The following is a 20074-nucleotide window of genomic DNA, read 5'->3' on the forward strand; positions in this document are numbered from 1 at the left end:
GAAATGATGTTTGAATGCCACTAGCTAGGTTTCCATCCAATTTGCGACAGTATTTCATGCCAATATTCACAAATCTGCATAAAACAATATGCTCAATTTCCCACCAGAGATGTTTCCATCAAACTGGCTTTTTGCAAATAAAAGGTTGTGCGCGATGACGTGGTGCCCATAAAAATGACTTTTGCGGTTAAATTCTCTTGTTAGATGGGTTAGATGGGTTTGCACCACATTTTCAGCTCTACTGATGGTTTTGTCATAAAAACGGTTGCGTTAAATAGTGAATGTGCCCACTCTGGTCTTGGCACGTGCGCTCTAGCCAACAGCTGGCAGATACATGATGAGATTATTATGGATAAGAGCGATATTATTTGTATTTATCAAATGGCAACCAAGCATGTCACCAGAATATGACCCTCAGTATTTATTGGAAAGAAGCATCAAGCTTATCACCTTGCATGTTCGCCAGCATATTCACTACCCTGTAAAGTTCATCATAACTTATTTCATCTGTAGTCTAATAAACTGCTTCTCGAGTGGTAGTAGGAGGACCACTATGGAGCCAGATAGCCACCAAAAGATTGAACGTACGTATTGTTAGGATCGTAAGAAAAGACATGAGTGAAACATGAAACTGTTAAATTAAATCTGTAACATACAGATGTTGTTATGACTATGAATTAACATTTACATGTTCAATTCTTACTTTACGTCTCCCTTTACTCGGTTACAAAATGTTTTTGTATGTACAAACTTTTGACAGGAATGTGGCATCTGCAAAGAACATGAACCGAGCATAGTTAGTTGAAGTTAGCTAGTCAATCAAGCAACTATAGCGCAGATGTTAGAGTTTCTTTGCAGCTTCCAGTTTCATTTCCAAAATAAAAGTCTAGAGCTTGTTTTAGAACGGCATTCGACAACGACGTTATAGCAGTAGATGGCGTAGTATAGACTTGGGCCTTCAGCAACTGACTTGTGTGAGAATGATACTATAAAGACACAGAAGAGCCTTGTCTAGAATTAATGCCAGAGCTGCAAAATAGAAAGTAATATGATTTAGGCTAGGCCTATACCACCATCTAAATATGCGATGCTGTTGTGTGTTATTTAATGGCCATATAATTGCATTTATTTTTATAGCTGCGTGGGGCTACTGTGGTGATCATGTAACCTAATGAATCAGACTTTTTCCAGTATTTTTGAGCACGGACTGTAGGCCTTATATTAGGCCTTTTGACTGTATTAGGGAATTCCACTCTGTAGGTCGGCTTGTTATAGCCATTTGCATTGCACAACCACATCACGCAGAGGCTATATCCATATTAATAAATGAGACAAAACAAAATATTGATTAAGTCTTGGCTATAACCTGTCCTGAGCGAAATAGACAAGGGGTCCCAAATGGTCAAGACTATCTACAGCCTATTCTTATTGACAGATCTGTTTTCCCTATCAGCCACTGTATGTGCTTCTTCAACTATTTTGTTTAACATTTATTTAGAGGCTATATTTAGAGGCCTGTGAGCTAGGGTCTATTTTTAAGGGGCCTATAATAAAAACAGTTATAAAACACAAATAAAGTTCTACAATTATTCCGCAAAACACCGGTACACAAAATGAGAGCCTAAATTGCAATGCCTACAAGTTGAGGGACATTTTTTTTTATTTGTATAGGCCTAAATTAAACACTGAATTATTAAAGTGATTGGCTAAAGAACTTTGGAGAATTTAGATAATTTTGAATACACACATGGATTTAAATAAACAAATGGATAAGACTGTTCTATTCTCTTTGATTTAGTTCCTATTGCAAAATGACAGAATGGATGACATACTGATTGACTGACCTGAATGAAGGATTAATGAAATGTTCAATTATGTTGGAATGATGAGTTGCACTAATCCTGCATACACTGCATTTTATTTGACTAGTAGGCAAATAGGCCTACATTAGGGTATAATGACTATATGGCTGCATGCCTCCAGAAGGGCATCTTCTGAGGCTGAGGGGTGCTTTTCCGAAGGCGCGTGCTGTGGTGCTGCACGGCAATCACAAGCCCTTCAACTGGGCAGCAGTGTTGCATAGAGGGAATAGCCTATATGGAGACTACCTAAGGCCACTGCAGTTATTGTAAAGTGTGGGAATAAGCTTATGCCAGACTTAGCCTACATTTAACTCTCCCTTGTTCATTTCAAAGTCCATATATTCATGACCCGATTCATATAAATAATGTCAAATTATTTTAAATTCATATTAACCCCTCCTACAGAATATGCTTTGGCAAGATTTTCAGGGATAAAATAATTGTCAAAATATTCTATAAAAAAAAATATTTTGATTGTCAAAGACTCCAGTGGCCATACATAATTCATAGATTCACCAAACATCTGTTATTATTCTATGTTGCATTATTCCTGGTAGATACTACTGGTTATGATTCATTATTCCTGGTAGATACTATTGGTTATGATTCATTATTCCTGGTAGATACTACTGGTTTTGATTCATTATTCCTGGTAGATACTACTGGTTATGATTCATTATTCCTGTTAGATACTACTGGTTATGATTCATTATTCCGTGTTTATACTACTGGTTATGATTGCAGACAAAGCCCAGAGAATGGGATGGTGCAATACTGAATTAGTCATATTTTGATAAGGTGCATGCATGGGGATGTCCACGTCACCCAGAGATATCCCCATGCCACCGTCTCTTATGACCGAAAAGAGCTTCTAGACATCAGGACAGCGATTACTCACCTCGTACTGGAAGAAGATTATATCTATTTTTTTTCTTTAATGAGTCGGACATGAAGTATTTACTCCAGACACCCGACAAGACCCTCATCCCCGTCATTCGCAGGAGAAAGAGACGGCGATATCGGGGACGTAGGTCTGGGTGCCTTGTAAGGATACGACGGTGGGGGTAATCTGAGTAATCTGCCTCTACCATCGGTCCTATTAGCCAACGTAAAATCATTTGATAATAAAATTGACTAACTACGAGCACGTATATCCTACCAACGGGACATTAAAAACTGTAATATGTCTCACAGAGTTGTGGCTGAACGATGACATGAATAACATATAGCTGGCGGGTTTTATGCTTTTTTGTCAGGATAGAACAGCAGCCTCTGGCAAGACAAGGGGTGTCCGTCTATGTATATTTGTAAACAACAGCTGGTGCACAAAATCGAAGCAAGTCTCAAGGTTTTGCTTGACTGAGGTAGAGTTTCTCATGATAAGCTGTAGACCACACTATTTACCAAGAGAGTTTTCATCTATATTCTTCGTAGCTGTCTATTTACCACCACAAACCGATGCTGGAACTAAGACCGTGCTCAATGAGCTGTATATAGCCATAAGCAAACAGGAAAACGCTCATCCAGAGGTGGCGCTCCTAGTGGCCAGGGACTTTAATGCAGGGAAACTTAAATCCGTTTTACCTCATTTCTACCCGCATGTTAAATGTGCAACCAGAGGGGGGGAAAAACTCTAGACCACCTTTACTTCACACACAGAGATGCGTACAAAGCTCTCCCTCACCCTCTATTTGGCAAATCTGACCATAATTATATCCTCCTGATTCCTGCTAACAAGAAAAAACTAAAGCAGGAAGCACCAGTGACTCGCTCAATACGGAAGTGAATAGATGACGTGGATGCTACGCTACAGGACTGTTTTGCTAGCACAGACTGGAATATGTTATGTGATTCTTCCGATGGCATTGAGGAGTAAACCACGTCAGTCACTGGCTTCATCAATACGTGCATTGATGATGTCGTCCCCACAGTGACTGTATGTACATACCTCAACCAGAAGCCATGGATTACAGGCAACATTCACACTGAGCTAAAGGGTAGAGGAGCTGGACTCTAACCTGGAAGCTTAAAAGAAATACCATTATGCCCTCCGACAAACCATCCATCAGGACTAAGATTGAATCGTACTATATGTAGGAAGGCTCCGACGATCGTCGGATGTCGCAGGGCTTGCAAACTATTACAGACTACAAAGGGAAGCACAGCCGCGAGCTGCCCAGTGACTGGAGCCTAGCAGACAAGCTAAATTACTTATATGCTCGCTTCGAGGCAAGTAACACTGAAACATGCATGAGAGCATCAGCTGTTCCGGACGACTGTGTGATCACACTCTCTATAGCCGATGTGAGTAAGACCTTTAAACAGGTCAACATTCACAAGGCCGCAGGGCCATACAGATTATCAGGACGTGTACTCCACTCCAAATTGCATACCGCCCCAACAGATCCACAAATTATGCAATCTCTATTGCACTCCACACTGCCCTTTCCCACCTGGACAAAAGGAAAACCTATGTGAGAATTCTATTTATTGACTTCAACTCAGCATTCAACACCATAGTGCCCTCAAAGTTCATCACTAAGCTAAGGACCCTGGGACTAAACACCTCCCTCTGCAAATGGATCCTGGACTTCCTGACGGGCCGCCCCCAGATGGTAAGGGTAGGTAACAACACATCCGCCACGCTGATCCTCAACACGAGGGCCCCTCAGGGGTGCGTGCTCAGTCTCCTCCTGTACTCGCTGTTCACTCATGACTGCATGGCCAGGCACGACTCCAACACCATCATTACGTTTGCAGATGACACAACAGTGGTAGGCCTGATCATCGACAACAATGAGACTATAGGGAGGAGGTGAGAGACCTGGCAGTGTGGTGCCAGGACAGTATCCTCTCCCTCAACGTGATCAAGACAAAGGAGATGATCGTGGACTACAGGAAAAGGAGGACCGAGCACACCCCCATTCTCATCGACAGGGATGCAGTGGAGCAGGTTGATAGCTTCAAGTTCCTTGGTGTCCACATCAACAACGAACTATCATGGTCCAAACACACCAAGACAGTCGTGAAGAGGGCACGACAAAGCCTATTCCCCCTCGGGAGACTGAAAACATTTGGAAATAATCCTCAGATCCTCAAAAAGTTATTCAACTGCACTCTCATTTACATTTAAGTCATTTAGCAGACGCTCTTATCCAGAGCGACTTACAAATTGGAAAGTTCATACATATTCATCCTGGTCCCCCCATGGGAATTGAACCCTGGTCCCCCCGTGGGAATTGAACCCACAACCCTGGCGTTGCAAGCGCCATGCTCTACCAACTGAGCCACACGGGACCACCCTCCTCTCGAGAGCATACTGACTGGTTGCATCATTGCCTGGTATGGCAACTGCTCGGCCTCCAACCACAAGGCACTATAGAGGGTAGTGCATACGGCCCAGTAAATCACTGGGATCAAGCTTCCTGCCATCCAGGACCTCTATACCAGACGGTGTCAGATGAAGACCTTACAAATTGTCAGACTCCAGCCCCTCTAGTCATAGACTGTTCTCTCTGCTACTGCATAGCAAGCGGTACCGCAGCGCCAAGTCTAGGTCCAAATACTTCTTAACAGCTTCTACCCCTGAGCCATAAGACTCCTGAACAGCTAATCAAATGGCTACCCAGAGTATTTGCATTGACCCTCCCGTCCCCTCTTTTACGCTGCTGCTACTCTCTGTTTATTATCTATGCATAGTTGCTTTAATTCTACCTACATGTACATATTACCTCAACCACATTGACTAACCACATTGACTTTCTACCGGTACCCCTGTATATAGCCTCGCTATTGTTATTTTACTGCTGCTCTTTAATTATTTGTTACTTTTACTTTTTACTTATCTATTTTTTACTTAACACTTATTTTTCTTAACTGGTATTGTTGGTTCAGGGCTTGTAAGTAAGCATTTCACTGAATTTGATTTGATGCTGTAGAGATACACCTAGCGGACTGAAACTTCACTGTTGAAGGCATAATACAGCTAGTGCTATCTAGACTTGCGCTGGCAAACAAATCCATTATATTAGCTACCTAAATGTGAAGTAAACTCAACTGAGTAATAGAGAAATTAAATGAAATCCTAATTTTATTGGTCACATAAACATATTTAGCAGATGTTATTGCAGGTGTGGTAAAATGCTTGTGTTTCTAGCTCCAACAGTACAGTAGTATCTATTAGTTCACAACAATACATACTAACTAAAAGTAAAAGAATAGAATTTAGAAATATATAAATATTAGATCGAGCAATGTCGGAGTGGCATTGACTAAAATACAGTAGAATAGAAATATATACATATGAGATGAGTAAAGCAGTATGTAAACATTATTTAAACATTATTAAAGTGACTAGTGTTCCATGATTTAAGTGGCCAGTGATTCAAAGTCTATGTATATAGGGCAGCAGCCTCTGAGGTGCAGGGTTACGTAACCGGGTGGAAGCAAGTGATGGCTATTTAACAGTCTGATGGCCTTGAGATGGAAGCTGTTTTTCAGTCTCTTGGTCCCAGCTTTGATGCACCGGTACTGACCTTGCCTTCTGGATGATAGCGGTGTGAACAAGCCGTGGCTCGGGTGGTTTATGTCCTTGATGATCTTTTTGGCCTTCCTGTGACATCGGGTGATGTAGGTGTCTTGGGTGGCAGGTAGTTTGCCCCCGGTGATACCTTGGGCAGACCGCACCACCCTCTGGAGAGCCCTGCGGTTGCGGGTGGTGCAGTTGCCGTACCAGTCGGTGATACAGCCCAACAGGATGCTCTCAATTGTGCATCTGTAAAAGTTTGTGAGGGTTTTAGGGGCCAAGCCAAATTTCTTCACCCTCCTGAGGTTGAAGAAGCGCTGTTGCACTTTCTTCAACACACTGTGTGAGTGGATCATTTCAGATCGTCAGTGATGTGTACGCCGAGGAACTTGAAGCTTTCCACTAGTGATGCAGCAATATGACATTTTTGGCCGATACTGATATCCAATATTTTCCTTGCCATAAAAAAACAATATTGATAACCGATATTTAAAAATTTTGCGGCCTTTTAAGCATTCTAGTAAAGTTAAATAGTTAACACACACACATGGACACAGCGGTCTAAGGCCCTGCATCTCAGTGCAAGAAGCGTCACTACAGTCCCTGGTTCGAATCCAGGCTGTTTCACATCCGGCCGTGATTGGGAGTCTCATAGGGCGGCACACAATTGGCCCAGTGTCGTTCGGGTTTGACAAGGGTAGGTCGTCATTGTAAATAATAATTTGTTCTTAACAGACTTGCCTAGTTAAATAAAGGTTACACACACACATACACACACCACACTGACCAAAAAGTTATTTTGTTGGCATTTACGTATGTCCCCACTACCAGTGAAACATAATCAAAACCTATTTCTTTTACTTACTTGCTGTGCTGTTTCATTGTTCATTTGTTCAGTCGTTTCATTCTCAACCAGGATTTCATCAGGCATGTCAAGAAGTGAAGTTTCAGCTCTGTCTGTCCGTGGCCTCTTTTCCTCGGTGCGCACTGTCCCTGTGTTCGTTTCCATCTTGTCCAGCTGTGTATGTAACATTTCACATAAACCCTGTTTCTTGTTGGCATCGAAGTAGCAGTCCTTGTAGATTGCATTGAGCATGATATAGAGAGAATGCCACCGAATCGCTTGTTCACAGCCTGTGTCGACAGTTTTGTTGAGCAGGCGTTTCAATGCCATGAGAGGGTATCATGTCTGCTGCAGGCGCAGTTGATGAGCTTATTTCTCGAGTCAGTTGTTCGAATGGAGCTAGCTAGTGTGTTCATGTTTCCAAGTTTCAAACATGTTCGCAAATGCCATTGAAATGGCAGCAGCGGTATGACAACCAGCATATTCATGAGCATGCAATACGACTTTCCTCATTAAGAAATCCTCGACGACCCACTTGTGCTGTCAGACTCAGCATGCTCATGGGGCTGATATCGCTGGTCCAAATGTAAGTCGTGAAGCTAATATCAGTGACGTGTGTAACTCAGGTAGGGCAACATCTGTAAAATAGCGCACTTGGTAGTGTGTACCGGTGCTCGACCAGTCGGTGAAAGCCAACATCACCTATGACAGAGAATGGTTGATTGTCAAGGGCAATGAATTCCATTATCTTGGCGTTAATGGATTTTGCCTTTGAGTTGTCTTGCTCTTTCAAATGTCTGCTCGACTTGTTGACTGCTCGATCCACACAGCAGACATTGTGGGCTAGGTTAAGAATGCTGTGTTGCACGTGTAGCGCAAAATCTTACATGGCGTCATTATGTCATGTACCTATGTTATATAGGTATGCACGTCAGCTTTGACATGGGTTTTGCACATTGGCATTAAACTAGACATCGGGACGATACCGATGTTCTAATTTTTAGCTAATATCGTCTGATTCCGATGTGTTCACCGATATATTGTGCATCCCTACTTTCCACCTTCTCCACTGCGGTCCCGTCGATGTGGATAGGGGCGTGCTCCCGCTGATGTTTCCTGAAGTCCACGATCAGCTCCTTTGTTTTGTTGACATTGAGTGAGAGATTGTTTTCCTGGCACCACTCTCCCAGGGCCCTCATCTCCTCCCTGTAGGCTGTTGTGCTGTCTGCAAACTTGATGATTGAGTTGGAGGCGTGCATGACCACGCAGTCATGGGTGAACATAGAGTACAGAAGTGGGCTGAGCACGCACCTTTGTGGGGCCCCGGTGTTGAGGATCAGCAAAGTGGAGGTGTTGTTTCCTACCTTCACCACCTGGGGGCGGCCCGTCAGGAAGTCCAGGACCCAGTTGCACAGGGCCGGATTCAGACTCAGGGCCCCGAGCTTGATGATGAGCTTGGAGGGTACTATGGTGGTAAATGCTGAGCTATAGTCAATGAACAGCATTCTTACATAGTTATTCCTCTTTTCCAGATGGGATTGGCAGTGTGCAGTGCGATGGTGATTGCATCGTTTGTGGATCTATTGGGGCGGTAAGCAAATTGAAGTGGGTCTAGGGTGTCAGGTAAGATAGAGGTGATATGATCCTTAACTAGCCTCTCAAAGCACTTCATGATGACAGAAGTGAGTGCTACGGGGCGGTAGTCATTTAGTTCAGTTACCGTTGCTTTCTTGGTTACAGGAACAATGGTTGACATCTTGAAGCAAGTGGAGACAGCAGACTGGGATAGGGAGAGATTGAATATGTCCGTAAACACTCCAGCCAGCTGGTCTGCGCATGCTCTGAGGACACGGCTAGGGATGCCGTCTGGGCCGGCAGCCTTGAATAAAATGTCTTACTCACAACGGCCACTGTGTTATTCTCAAAGCGGGCGAAGAAGGTGTTTAGCTTGTTTGGAAGCAAGATGTCGGTGTTCACGAGTGGCTGATTTTCTCTTTTTAGTCCCTGAATGTCTGTAGACCCTTTCACATATGTCTCGTGTCTGAGCCGTTGAATTGCGACTCCACTTTGTCTCTGTACTGACTTGTTTCCTGTTTGATTGCCTTACGGCGGGAATAACTACACTGTATTCAACCATATTCCCAGTCACCTTGCCTTGGTTAAATGTGGTGGTTTGCGCTTTTAGTTTTGCACAAATGCTGCCATCTATTCATGGTTTCTGGTTTGGGTAGGTTTTAATAGGCACAGTGGTTACAACATCTCCTATAAACTTCCTGATTAACTCAGTCCCCGTATCCGTGTATTCGTCAATGTTATTCTCAGAGTCTACCTGGAACATATCCCAGTGCGCGCGATCAAAACAATCTTGAAGTATGGATTCCGATTGGTCAGACCAGCATTGAATAGACCTTAGCACGGGTACTTCCTGTTTGAGTTTCTGCCTATAGAAGGAGAGGAGCAAAATGGAGCCGTAATCAGATTTGCCGAAGGGAGTGCAGGGGAGGGCCTTGTAGGCATTTTGAAAAGTTGAGTAGCAGTGGTCCAACGTTAACTCAGGGAGAGTGCTACAGTAAATGTTTTCGTAGAACTTCGGTAGTGTTTTCCTCAGATTTGCTTTGTTAAAATCCCCAGCTACAATAAATGCCGCCTCGGGATATGTGGTTTCCAGTTTGCATAAAGTCCAGTGTAATTCTTTGAGGGCCATCGTGGTATCGACTTGAGGGGGAATATATACAGCTGTTACTATAACCGAAGAGAATTCTCTTGGGAGGTAATATGGTGAGCATTTGTTATCACAATCACACCATGAGTAGTTAATGATAAAACATACACCCCAGCCTTTCTTCTTCCCGGAGAGTTCTTTATTCCTGTCGGCGTGATGTACTGAGAACCCAGCTGGCTGTATGGATGGGGACTGTATATCCCAAGAGAGCCATGTTTACGTGAAACAGAGTATGTTACAATCCCTGATTGTTCTCTGAAAGGAGATCCTTGGCCTGAGCTTGTCTACTTTATTATCCAGAGACTGAACATTAGCGAGTAATATACTCTGAAGTGGTGGATGGTGTGCACGCCTCCTGAGTCGGACTAGAAGTCCACTCTGAATACCTCTTCTCCGCCGGCGGTGTTTAGGAGCAGCCTCTGGAATAAGTTAAATTGCCCTGGGGATATGAACAAAGGATCCAATTCAGGAAAGTCGTATTCCTGGTTGTAATGCTGGTGAGTTACCGCCACTCTGATATCCAAAAGTTATTTCCGGCTGTATGTAATATCACAAAAAAATCGTGGGCTAATAATGTAAGAAATAATACACACAAAAACAAAATACTGCAACGATTCTTAGGAGCTAAAAGCAGAGCTGCCATATCTGTTGACGCCATCTTTTAACTTGAAAACGTGCAGGATACCTATTTCCAGTTTCACTGACTTACGATTTTTTTTATACTGTGTTATGCTTGTTGGTGTATCACTCCTCACAGGCCGTTTGGTATACGTTTTTTGTTTGTTGGTGAGATGAAACTGCCATGTTTCATCTGTATTATTGTACATCAGAATTGCAAAACAAGATTTGTTCAAGCCTAAAATGTTAGTCTGTAATTGTAACATGGTGTTTGTATGTTCACAGATAAAATTTCACGTTTACGTTTCATGTTTTATGCAGGGATTTTCTTACAATCCTAACGATATGTACATTAAACCTTTTGGCAGCTATCTGGCTCCATATACCAGGCAACATATCATGACGTGACTCAAGTTTACTTCGATATGATGGTTATTAGGCTATATCAATATTTGCACATAAGGGCGTTTCCACCGTAATTTCTCGCGTAATTAATTTTACTTCCATAAAAGATCTCACTATGTCAAACAAACAAATTGTCTGTCAGCATTTATACAATTCTACTGGCATTTAATGTTTCCATCAGCCAGATAAATAATTAATCTGCATGAAATGACTGGATGGAAACGTGGTTAGTGACTGAACTTTTTAACACGTCTTGGTTGATTGTGTTTGGAAATTATAATGCTGAAAAATAAACAATTGTAAAAATAAGTGTTTTGAAGGTTTTTGTTAAATGTATTTTATTCCCAGTAATCCCACAGGAGGCCTATATAAACCAAACAACCCTCTTTTTTAGCAACTGACAATGTTACGGTAGTATCAGTAAAATGGTCAAAAGAGTTCATTCAGTAGGCCTATCTGTTTATCTACACAAGGTTTTTAATTGGTGCTGGTATTGACTGGTAGTAATTAACATGGTCTGAATATTTGATTTTCTGGAATGTTTGTTTACAGCGCCTTGTCTTTGCATTCATTCAGTACCAGAAATCGTTGTTTTGAGCACCATGATATTAACAGTTCAAGAACGCCTCACAAAGCAATCCACATAAATATGTGTTGCTTATCATAACCAAATTACAGTCACATAGATAATAGACCAATAGTGCTGCTAGATGTTTTTCGCCATTTCCATAAGATGGAGGACTTTTAAGATAATGTGCATCAAGTCTATTGCTGAAATACAATGAGTATGTCTATTTCATAATGCATTTCAACATGAACTTTGACTATAAAGGTCCAACTTCAAATCGTAATTGAAATGACATTGTAAGTGCACCTGTTATAGCCTACCTGGTGTGTTATATGTAATTACACACACATTGACACGCATGTATAGCTATAACAATATCAGTTCCATAGGATGCGTTTAGATTGTGCTTTTATTTCAAGACACTCATAACCCATGGACTTCAATTCATGACTTGGCGGTAACAAATAAAAACAACTCAAAGGAACTGTTCAGGTTGATTAAGTGCAGTTTCCCAAAGTTAGTTTGGCCTCTCTCCAGCTGAGACTGTATTTTATCCTGGGTTTAAAAGCCGATTTACCATGGAGATTTATTTATCCATGTCATCTGCGCGTGCCAAGTCATCCGACGCCTGCGCAATTCCGCTTTTTGGTCCAATCACTTGCTCACTCTCAGGAGGGTCACACCTCTTTTTGGACATTCATTAAAAAATAGATCCTGAGCGAGAGCTTTGATGCCCGGATGTATTTGTGTAAATACATTTGGAATTTAGAGCAACAGTTTTAGGTTGAGATTTATTAAATGAATGCCACCCCAAATCTTTTTCACAAAGGCTGTTATACATCTGATTAATGAGAGTTATTTAATGAGGTGGTTTCACTTTTTATTAAAGCTAGTAAGTAAACAAGTGCAAGTTCGAAATAAACAAATGTTAGCATTGTTTTCATGTTGGCAACACGTAGGTGTCTTCATTTGCGGAGCTTTTTTTGTTGCCAATAACCATTCCAATACTCCGGTCTCACAACTGCTGTTCCGCTTGTGTTCTCCGAGGATGACAGTCCAGTGGTATCTCCGCCTTTCCATCGTGCACCCCCCCCCCCCCTTCTCCTAGTCACACATTCTTAATGTTACTCCATCTGTAGATCACTGGTCATATCATCGTCAACAAAAGGAATAAAGGACCATACAGCAAAGAAAAAGGGAAGAAGGAAATAAGGCAAGCAATGCTATCTTCTGACAATACCTCATTCTGTTTGAGAGCGCAGCAGGATGAATTTAATCTTCTCAAGATTATTGGCATACTTTTACTTCGGATTCCAAGTCATTCTACAGTTCTACATCGACCCGTGTCACCTCCATCCCCAGCCGTGTCACATTCTGGCGCAGATAGGAAACACCGTGCGCCTTGGTGCCCTTCTGCCCACCCGCCAGACGGCCAGGGTGCAGGCTGCCCTGAACCGCGCCCTCGCCGGTCTCGCTCAAACTGGGGACAACTTTCTACCTTTCAACCTGAGCCTGGAAGTGGTTCCCCAAGAGCCAGCAAAAGGAGACCCCGAGTCCCTTTTCAGGTGTGTTTGTCAGGCTATCGTTGTTCAGGGGGTCTCCGCTGTGCTCGCCTTCCCCCAGACCCAGGAAGAGATCGTACAAGTGGAATTTATGGCTTCATTTTTGGAAATACCTTTTATAAGCATCATTGAACACGGAGAGCCTCTGAAAACACAGGTAACGCATTTACATGCAGTTATGTCACAGATTAAGTTGTCTATACAGTGTTTGTTGCCAGGTAACTTTGGCAATTTATATGTCTATATGTGCCTTATTTTGTGCCACTGTGCGCAAAAAGTGTCGCGCAGCTTTCACCCCCCAATCGAAAACAAGGGGAAGTATGTGCAGTTAACAGGGTTTTCTGGAGATCTGGCTTTATATAATACATGTGTGGATATATGTATTGTGAAAAGAGCACGTGAATACAGTTGCAGTAGTAGTCTTATGCCGAGTAGCCACTCTTTTGTCTCTCCAACTTGCCTTTTTCGATTTCTACCCCCAGTGTCAGGGTTTTGGTCCTTATAATATGACATTTTCCCTCTGAATCTGACATTTCGTTTTCAAGGAAGATTTTATTCAAAGGTAGGTGCAGTTGTTGAACTGATCACATACAAGGTCTGTCGCGGTAGAGCACTGTGCGAGAGCGCACTGGTTGTAATCCAAAAATGATTTCCATCATAGGCTATACTTTCCATTCCGTCCTGAAGCCATTCGTTTCTCATTTATAAGTGACCAGAATACATTGCCAATGTATATGTTTGCATCTGTGCCATAATGTGATTATGTGCTTATTGTGCTGTGTGAAATGCTGTTGTCCACCGCAGACTCACTAGTAATGGTTATTGATTCGCCCTACATGAATCTTCTTGGTGACATGGAATGAGCTACAGCTAATCAGTATATTATTGCAACACAAGAGGGGTCATCCGAAGGCAGAGTATTTGTTTGTTTTCTTTTAAAACCTAGATTAGCCTTCAACATTTTTACATATGACAATTTATTTTTATTTTACCTTTATTTAACTAGACAAGTCAGTTAAGAACAAATTCTTATTTTCACAATGACTTGACAATGACTTTTTTTACCTACCTACACACACTTCCATCTGTATATTATATAATGTCAGTGACTTCGGAGCAATGTGAAGCAACGTGACTGTCACATTATGGTAAAAAGCTCCGCAATGATTTCCCTCAAAATGTTGCATATCGGTAACTTCCAGAGAGACCATGACATTGTTCATTCGCCTTGTTGATAAGGGACAAGGCCGTGTACTTGAGAGATTTTCACCATCTTTCATTCAAAATGTCTCTGAAAATATGTATGATTTCACAGTGTAAGTGGAGTTGGTATTGCTATTTCCCTTGGCATGCAAGGGAGACGATGTGCACATACATCTTGCAAATGATAAGATTCCTTTTGATCACTGCAAGCTCGGGAATTCTTGGGGAGCTTTCCCTCACATCTGAGAGAGAAAGCGAGGAGGGGGTTAGAGTTTGAGACACAATACTGGGAAGTGCAGTTACAGTATGCCTATACTGATTGAAAACTTGCACTCTTGTCTCCTTTGGTATTAATTTGCCATCAAAACCAAGATCACATCACAACAATGGCTAATGTTGCATTCTGCCCTGTCTTTCAGAGTTTGTTCAGCACCATATGACATGCGATGGGGTTTGGCTGGGCTCTGGCAGTCTCTGTCTGACCCTGCAGGCCTGTCATGCTGCATCTAATGCACCTGTACCAGGTTTATGATACTCCTGAATAATGGTGACAGTTCCACAGCACCAGCTGAGCCACCCCAGTCAGCCAGTCAGTCAGCCAGTCAGCCAGGCAGCCTGCCATAGCATGATTTCTCAGAGAGCTCACTCTGGCAGTTCCAGCAGGAGTCTAGCTGTGGCTCTCTTATGGTTGTTCTCTGTCTCTTTCTGTCTGTCGGTCTGTCACCCTCTCATTGTCTCTCTCTGTCTCTCGGTTTCTCTCTCGTCAATGGGTGCTTCCCTTTTTTCCTTATTGGCACTAATATGAAAGAACTGGAGAGCTGTCTACGCAAATGGGCAGTAAGTCTCCTCCATGAAAGCAACTAAGCTAGAGTCCTTAATTGAAACCCGCCTCTGTTTAACCTGCCTCTGTTTAGGTAAAAAGCTGAGGGACGGGCCTGAAGAAATGTAACCACTATCAAATTCATAGACAGCTAAGAATGCAAGGACTGACCATCAATGATATCAAAATTATAGTTTTAACCATGTTTTTAGGCTAGATAGTATTTGTTTACATTTACATTATTTGCATTTACATTATTTGCAAACATTGGAGTTAAACAAGCTTTTATTTTGGGTTCTGATGGGGTACGACAGTTGAACTAAGCGCATGAGGCATTTATATTAAGTTATATTCTTCAAGATTCAATGGGTATTTGATTCATTTTAAGTCCAAAAATGGATGTAGCAACTAAGGATTCTAGATAAAAGCACACCTTTAGCTGTATGTCTGTGCCTCCACCCCCCACTAGTCATAGACTGTTCTCTCTGCTACCGCGTGGCAAGCGGTACCGGAGAGCCAAGTCTAGGTCCAAAAGGCTTCTTAACAGCTTCTACCTCCAAGCCATAAGACTCCTGAACAGCTAATTAAAGGGCTACACAGACCCCTCTTTTACCCTGCTGCTACTCGCTGTTTATTATCTATGAATAGTCACTTTAACTCTACCTACATGTACACTACCGTTCAAAAGTTTGGGGTGACTTAGAAATGTCCTTGTTTTTGAAAGAAATTCAATTTTTTTGTCCGTTAGAATAGCGTCAAATTGATCAGAAATACACTGTAGACATTCTTAATGTTGTAAATGACTATTGTAGCTGGAAACGGCAGATTTTTTATGGAATATCTACATAGGCGTACAGAGGCCCATTATCAGCAACCATCACTCCTGTGATCCAAGATGGCACGTTGTGTTAGCTAATCCAAGTTTATAATTTTAAAAGGATAATTGATCATTAGAAAACCCTTTTGTAATTATGTTAGCACAGCTGACAACTGTTGTTCTGATTAAAGAAGCAATAAAACTGGCCTTCTTTAGACTAGTTGAGTATCTGGAGAATCAGCATTTGTTAGGTTCGATTACAGGCTCAAAATGGCCAGAAACAAAGACCTTTTTTCTGAAACTCGTCAGTCTGTAGTTGTTCTGAGAAATTAAGGCTATTCCATGCGAGAAATTGCCAAGAAACTGAAGATCTCGTACAACGCTGTGTACTACTCCCTTCACAGAACAGCGCAAACCGTCTCTAACCAGAATAGAAAGAGTGGGAGGCCCCGGTGCACAACTGAGCAAGAGGACAAGTACATTAGAGTGTCTAGTTTGAGAAATAGACGGCTCACAAGTCCTCAACTGGCAGCTTCATTAAATAGTACCCACAAAACACCAGTCTCAACGTCAACAGTGAAGAGGCGACTCCGGGATGCTGGCCTTCTAGGCAGAGATGCAAAGAAAAAGCCATATATCAGACTGGCCAATAAAAGAAAAGATTGAGGTGGGCAAAAGTACACAGACACTGGACAGAGGTAATTTACAACATTAGCAATGTCTACACTGTATTTCTGATCAATGTGATGCTATTTTAATGGACAAAAAACAAGGACATTTCTATGTGACCCCAAACTTTTGAACGTTAGTGTACATATTACCTCAATTACCTCGACTAATCAGTGCCCCCGCACACTGACTCTGTACCGGTATCCCCTGTATATTGCCTCGCTATTGTTATTTTACTGCTGCTGTTTAATTATTTGTTACTTTTATTTAAAATGTTTTACTTATCTATTTTTTACTTAACACTTTTGTTAAGGGTTGGTTAAGGGCTTCTAAGGGCATGTGACAAATACAATTTGATTTGATCTGTCAGTTGGTGTTTGTCAGTTGATGTGGTGGCAGGCCACGGGATTGTGTGAGCTTTTCTTTCAGCTGTTGATGCTCCTGTCCTGACATGTGCATAGTTGCTACGTCAGTGTGTCTTCATGTGCTGTACAGGCCTTACCAGTTTCAGACGGCTTATATCACAAGGAAGGTACTCTAACATATTAAAAGGGAAAAAATCACACACTAAATCTTAGGCTAGGGAGGGAAAAGAGCACACATTTGTCTTGTTTAATGTCTACCCATTAAAATTGCTTTGGAGGGTTCCTTAACTGACTGTTAAATTATCACTTGACTGAATGGGGAAAGAGATGGGAGACGGAACACAACACACAGTCCGCCCACCTGGAGTGTTTAATACCAATTCACTTGATTCTGCCTCATAATGCTATGGTCAGCAGGACATGAAACTTGTCAGAATCATTCATGACAACAATTTTACAATGTCATGACACACAGCAGTGGGCATTAATAGCCGCACCTTCATGGTTAGCCAACAAGTCAACTGCCCAGTAAATCCCTCTGTGTCATGACAGTGTTCAGAAATGTGCCATGAACTTAGTATTGCAGGAGTCATGTCTAGAGCCCGACCAATATGTTTTTTTGGGGGTCCAATTCCGATTTTTGGGGGGGATAAAACTTACCGATACCGAAATCTGCTAATGTATTGTTTTACGCAGGGGAAATTACATTTTTCCACTCTGAATTCTCATAAATTGCCATCCAAAAGAGCAAAATTGCCATCCCCTTCCCCAAAAAGGAAGTCCAGCTTTCAATTTACTCCTGAAAGTGGCACAAGGTGAAATTTCAAAATTGGGTAGTGCATCATCAGTTCCTCTTGTCATGTTAGTCATTGCAAACCTTAGAGAGCTATTTATAACTTTTCAGAAATGTACAGATCAACTAGACCATGTCAGCTAACGTTGTTTAGCCAGGTTGTTTTGCCCAGACATTTTGTTGTAATGTATATTGGGAAGTGCTAGGGCAAAAAACTAAATGTGTTGTCGCCCCGGACAAAGACACTTAGACACAAATAGAATCACACGTGCTTGTCCAGGGCTACTGGAGGAGTTGGGAAACACTGATGGGTTAATGACATGGCCTTTAATGTCTTACTCTACATCTAAAGCGACTTTGAAAAATAGGATGATCGCTGTGCCAGGATATAATTTATTAAAATCTACATGTCATAGTTTTATGTAGGTCATATGCTATGTTCAGTATTTTATACATTGCGTTTCACACAATATAAAGGCGACACAAAGAGCCTTTCAATCCTGTAAAAAGTGTGATGGTGGTACGTGGGAATGGCATTACATGCATGGGGAAGAGCAGAGATGAGGATCTTAGACACACAAAAGTTCCTCTTCTTTGCCTTCTTCAGTCTGCCAATCAGTCTAAAAGCTCTCATTGGTCTGCACTGTGGCGCATGTTGTGTAACAAAAAATTGATGACAGTGAGTAATAGAGAGGGCTTGTAGAACACAATGTCTTATTAGAAAGGGGGGATTGGCTGGCTTCCAGCTCCTTTGAGATGCATATTAGTGCCTAGAGCCGAGTCTACTTTAGATCAGACAGTGAGATAGAACTTTGGGCTCTGTGAGTGGATTAAGCTGAAAGATGGTCCCTGCTGTTCTGGTGAAATGTTTGCTTTAACAAGCATGGTGAGGTCTTGCAAACAAACAGAGGTTGTCATACTTTGCTTTCCCGGGCGAGTTGTGCTTATAAATGAACCGATCATCACTTGAGATGTGAGGCGCAGCCTATTTCAAAGCTTTGAAAGTGAATCGCTATCAAAACCCTGTAATCTGTTTGAAGATTTGCTGTTGTTTGTGTCTTATTAGTTGTGGAATTTATTATGGCAAGCAGACATGATTGTGGCTGCTCTTGACTATAGAGCTACATTTATTTGCTCAATGGAAATGGTCATAGTGAGTGTGACAGGCAATTAACGTTGACAGTTTTATGTGTTGGTTATAAATGATTTGTTAATATTGCACACTGATTAAGCTAATATACCCACACAGTAGGTACCAAGTCCTTTTATTTTTTTAATTGAGCTTTTATTTAACTAGGCAAGTCGGTTAAGAACAAATTCTTATTTACAATGACGGCCTACCCCGGCCAAACTCTAACCCGAACGACGCTGGGCCAATTGTGCGCCGCCCTATGGGACTCCCAATCACAGCCGGTTGTGATACAGTCTGAAATTGAACCAGGGTCTGTAGAGACGCCTCTAGCACTGAGATGCAGTGCCTTAGACCGCTGCACCACTCAGGAGCCCCATTTTTCAAGATTAAAATACCAAGCTGTGATGTACCTCTAATGCAAACAGCATTAACAGTAATCATGCCATGTTCTCATTTGAGAACTCCTGAGACATTAACTGTCATGGTGCTTTTTTCTGTTGCGGTTGGGCCAAGTGGATTGATTCTCAGAAATATTCAGCAATTTGCCCCCCTTCGCTTCATAATTCTAGAATCTCATTGAATCTTATTTCTCAGTGGTTCAGCACTAGGCATTTTCTCAGTAGGTCGTTACACTTAATGAATTGTCTGCCCCAGAGAAATGTTTACAGATGAGTTTGCAGAGAAACACATATTGGAGAGAAATGGATTTTGCCTGAGGGTTCAAATATATGTCTTGCTCCATCCCAATGATAGAGGGCAAAGGCACAACTTTCAGAGAGGTTAACTTTCCTCCTTATGCAACTTACTTGAGTGTAACATTTAATTGGGATTACCTTTAGTGAGATTCTTGACTGCTTTGTTAAATAAGGGGAAAAGCCCTGGTGTGAAAGCTCTTTTGTGTCAATGTGTTTCTTTACCGCCCAATCCGGGCTTTGCTGTCAGCAGCAGAAGTTGGGCTTCTGCTGCAGTGGTCGAAGTCAAAACAGGCCAGTGCATTAGAGGAAAAAGGTCTGAGTCAGTAGACTCCTGAGCACCACAGATAGAGGCCTTCCTTTCATACCGCGGGTCCAGTTTACCGCTCAAGGGACAAAGGGCAGGGAGCAAGACGATTAAAACTCCCCCTTCCCCAAGACTTTGCCACAGCAGAACTAGAGGAGATGAGTCATCAA

At 42.1% G+C, this 20074-nt stretch overlaps 1 protein-coding gene across 1 annotated transcript in view; it reads left to right on the top strand.

Annotated features, from left to right (window-relative positions):
* Positions 1–12421: 12421 nt before the first annotated feature.
* Positions 12422–20074, top strand: part of LOC129867521 (glutamate receptor ionotropic, NMDA 3B-like) — a 113553-nt gene continuing 105900 nt past the window's right edge. Inside the window, exon 1 of the mRNA XM_055940972.1 lies at positions 12422–13263. Within this exon, the coding sequence (XP_055796947.1) occupies positions 12811–13263 (453 nt within the window). The 5' untranslated portion in view covers positions 12422–12810. The remainder of the gene's footprint in view (positions 13264–20074) is intronic.

This window comes from Salvelinus fontinalis, chromosome 12, assembly GCF_029448725.1.
Source record: "Salvelinus fontinalis isolate EN_2023a chromosome 12, ASM2944872v1, whole genome shotgun sequence".
Classification (NCBI taxonomy): Eukaryota; Metazoa; Chordata; class Actinopteri; order Salmoniformes; family Salmonidae; genus Salvelinus; species Salvelinus fontinalis.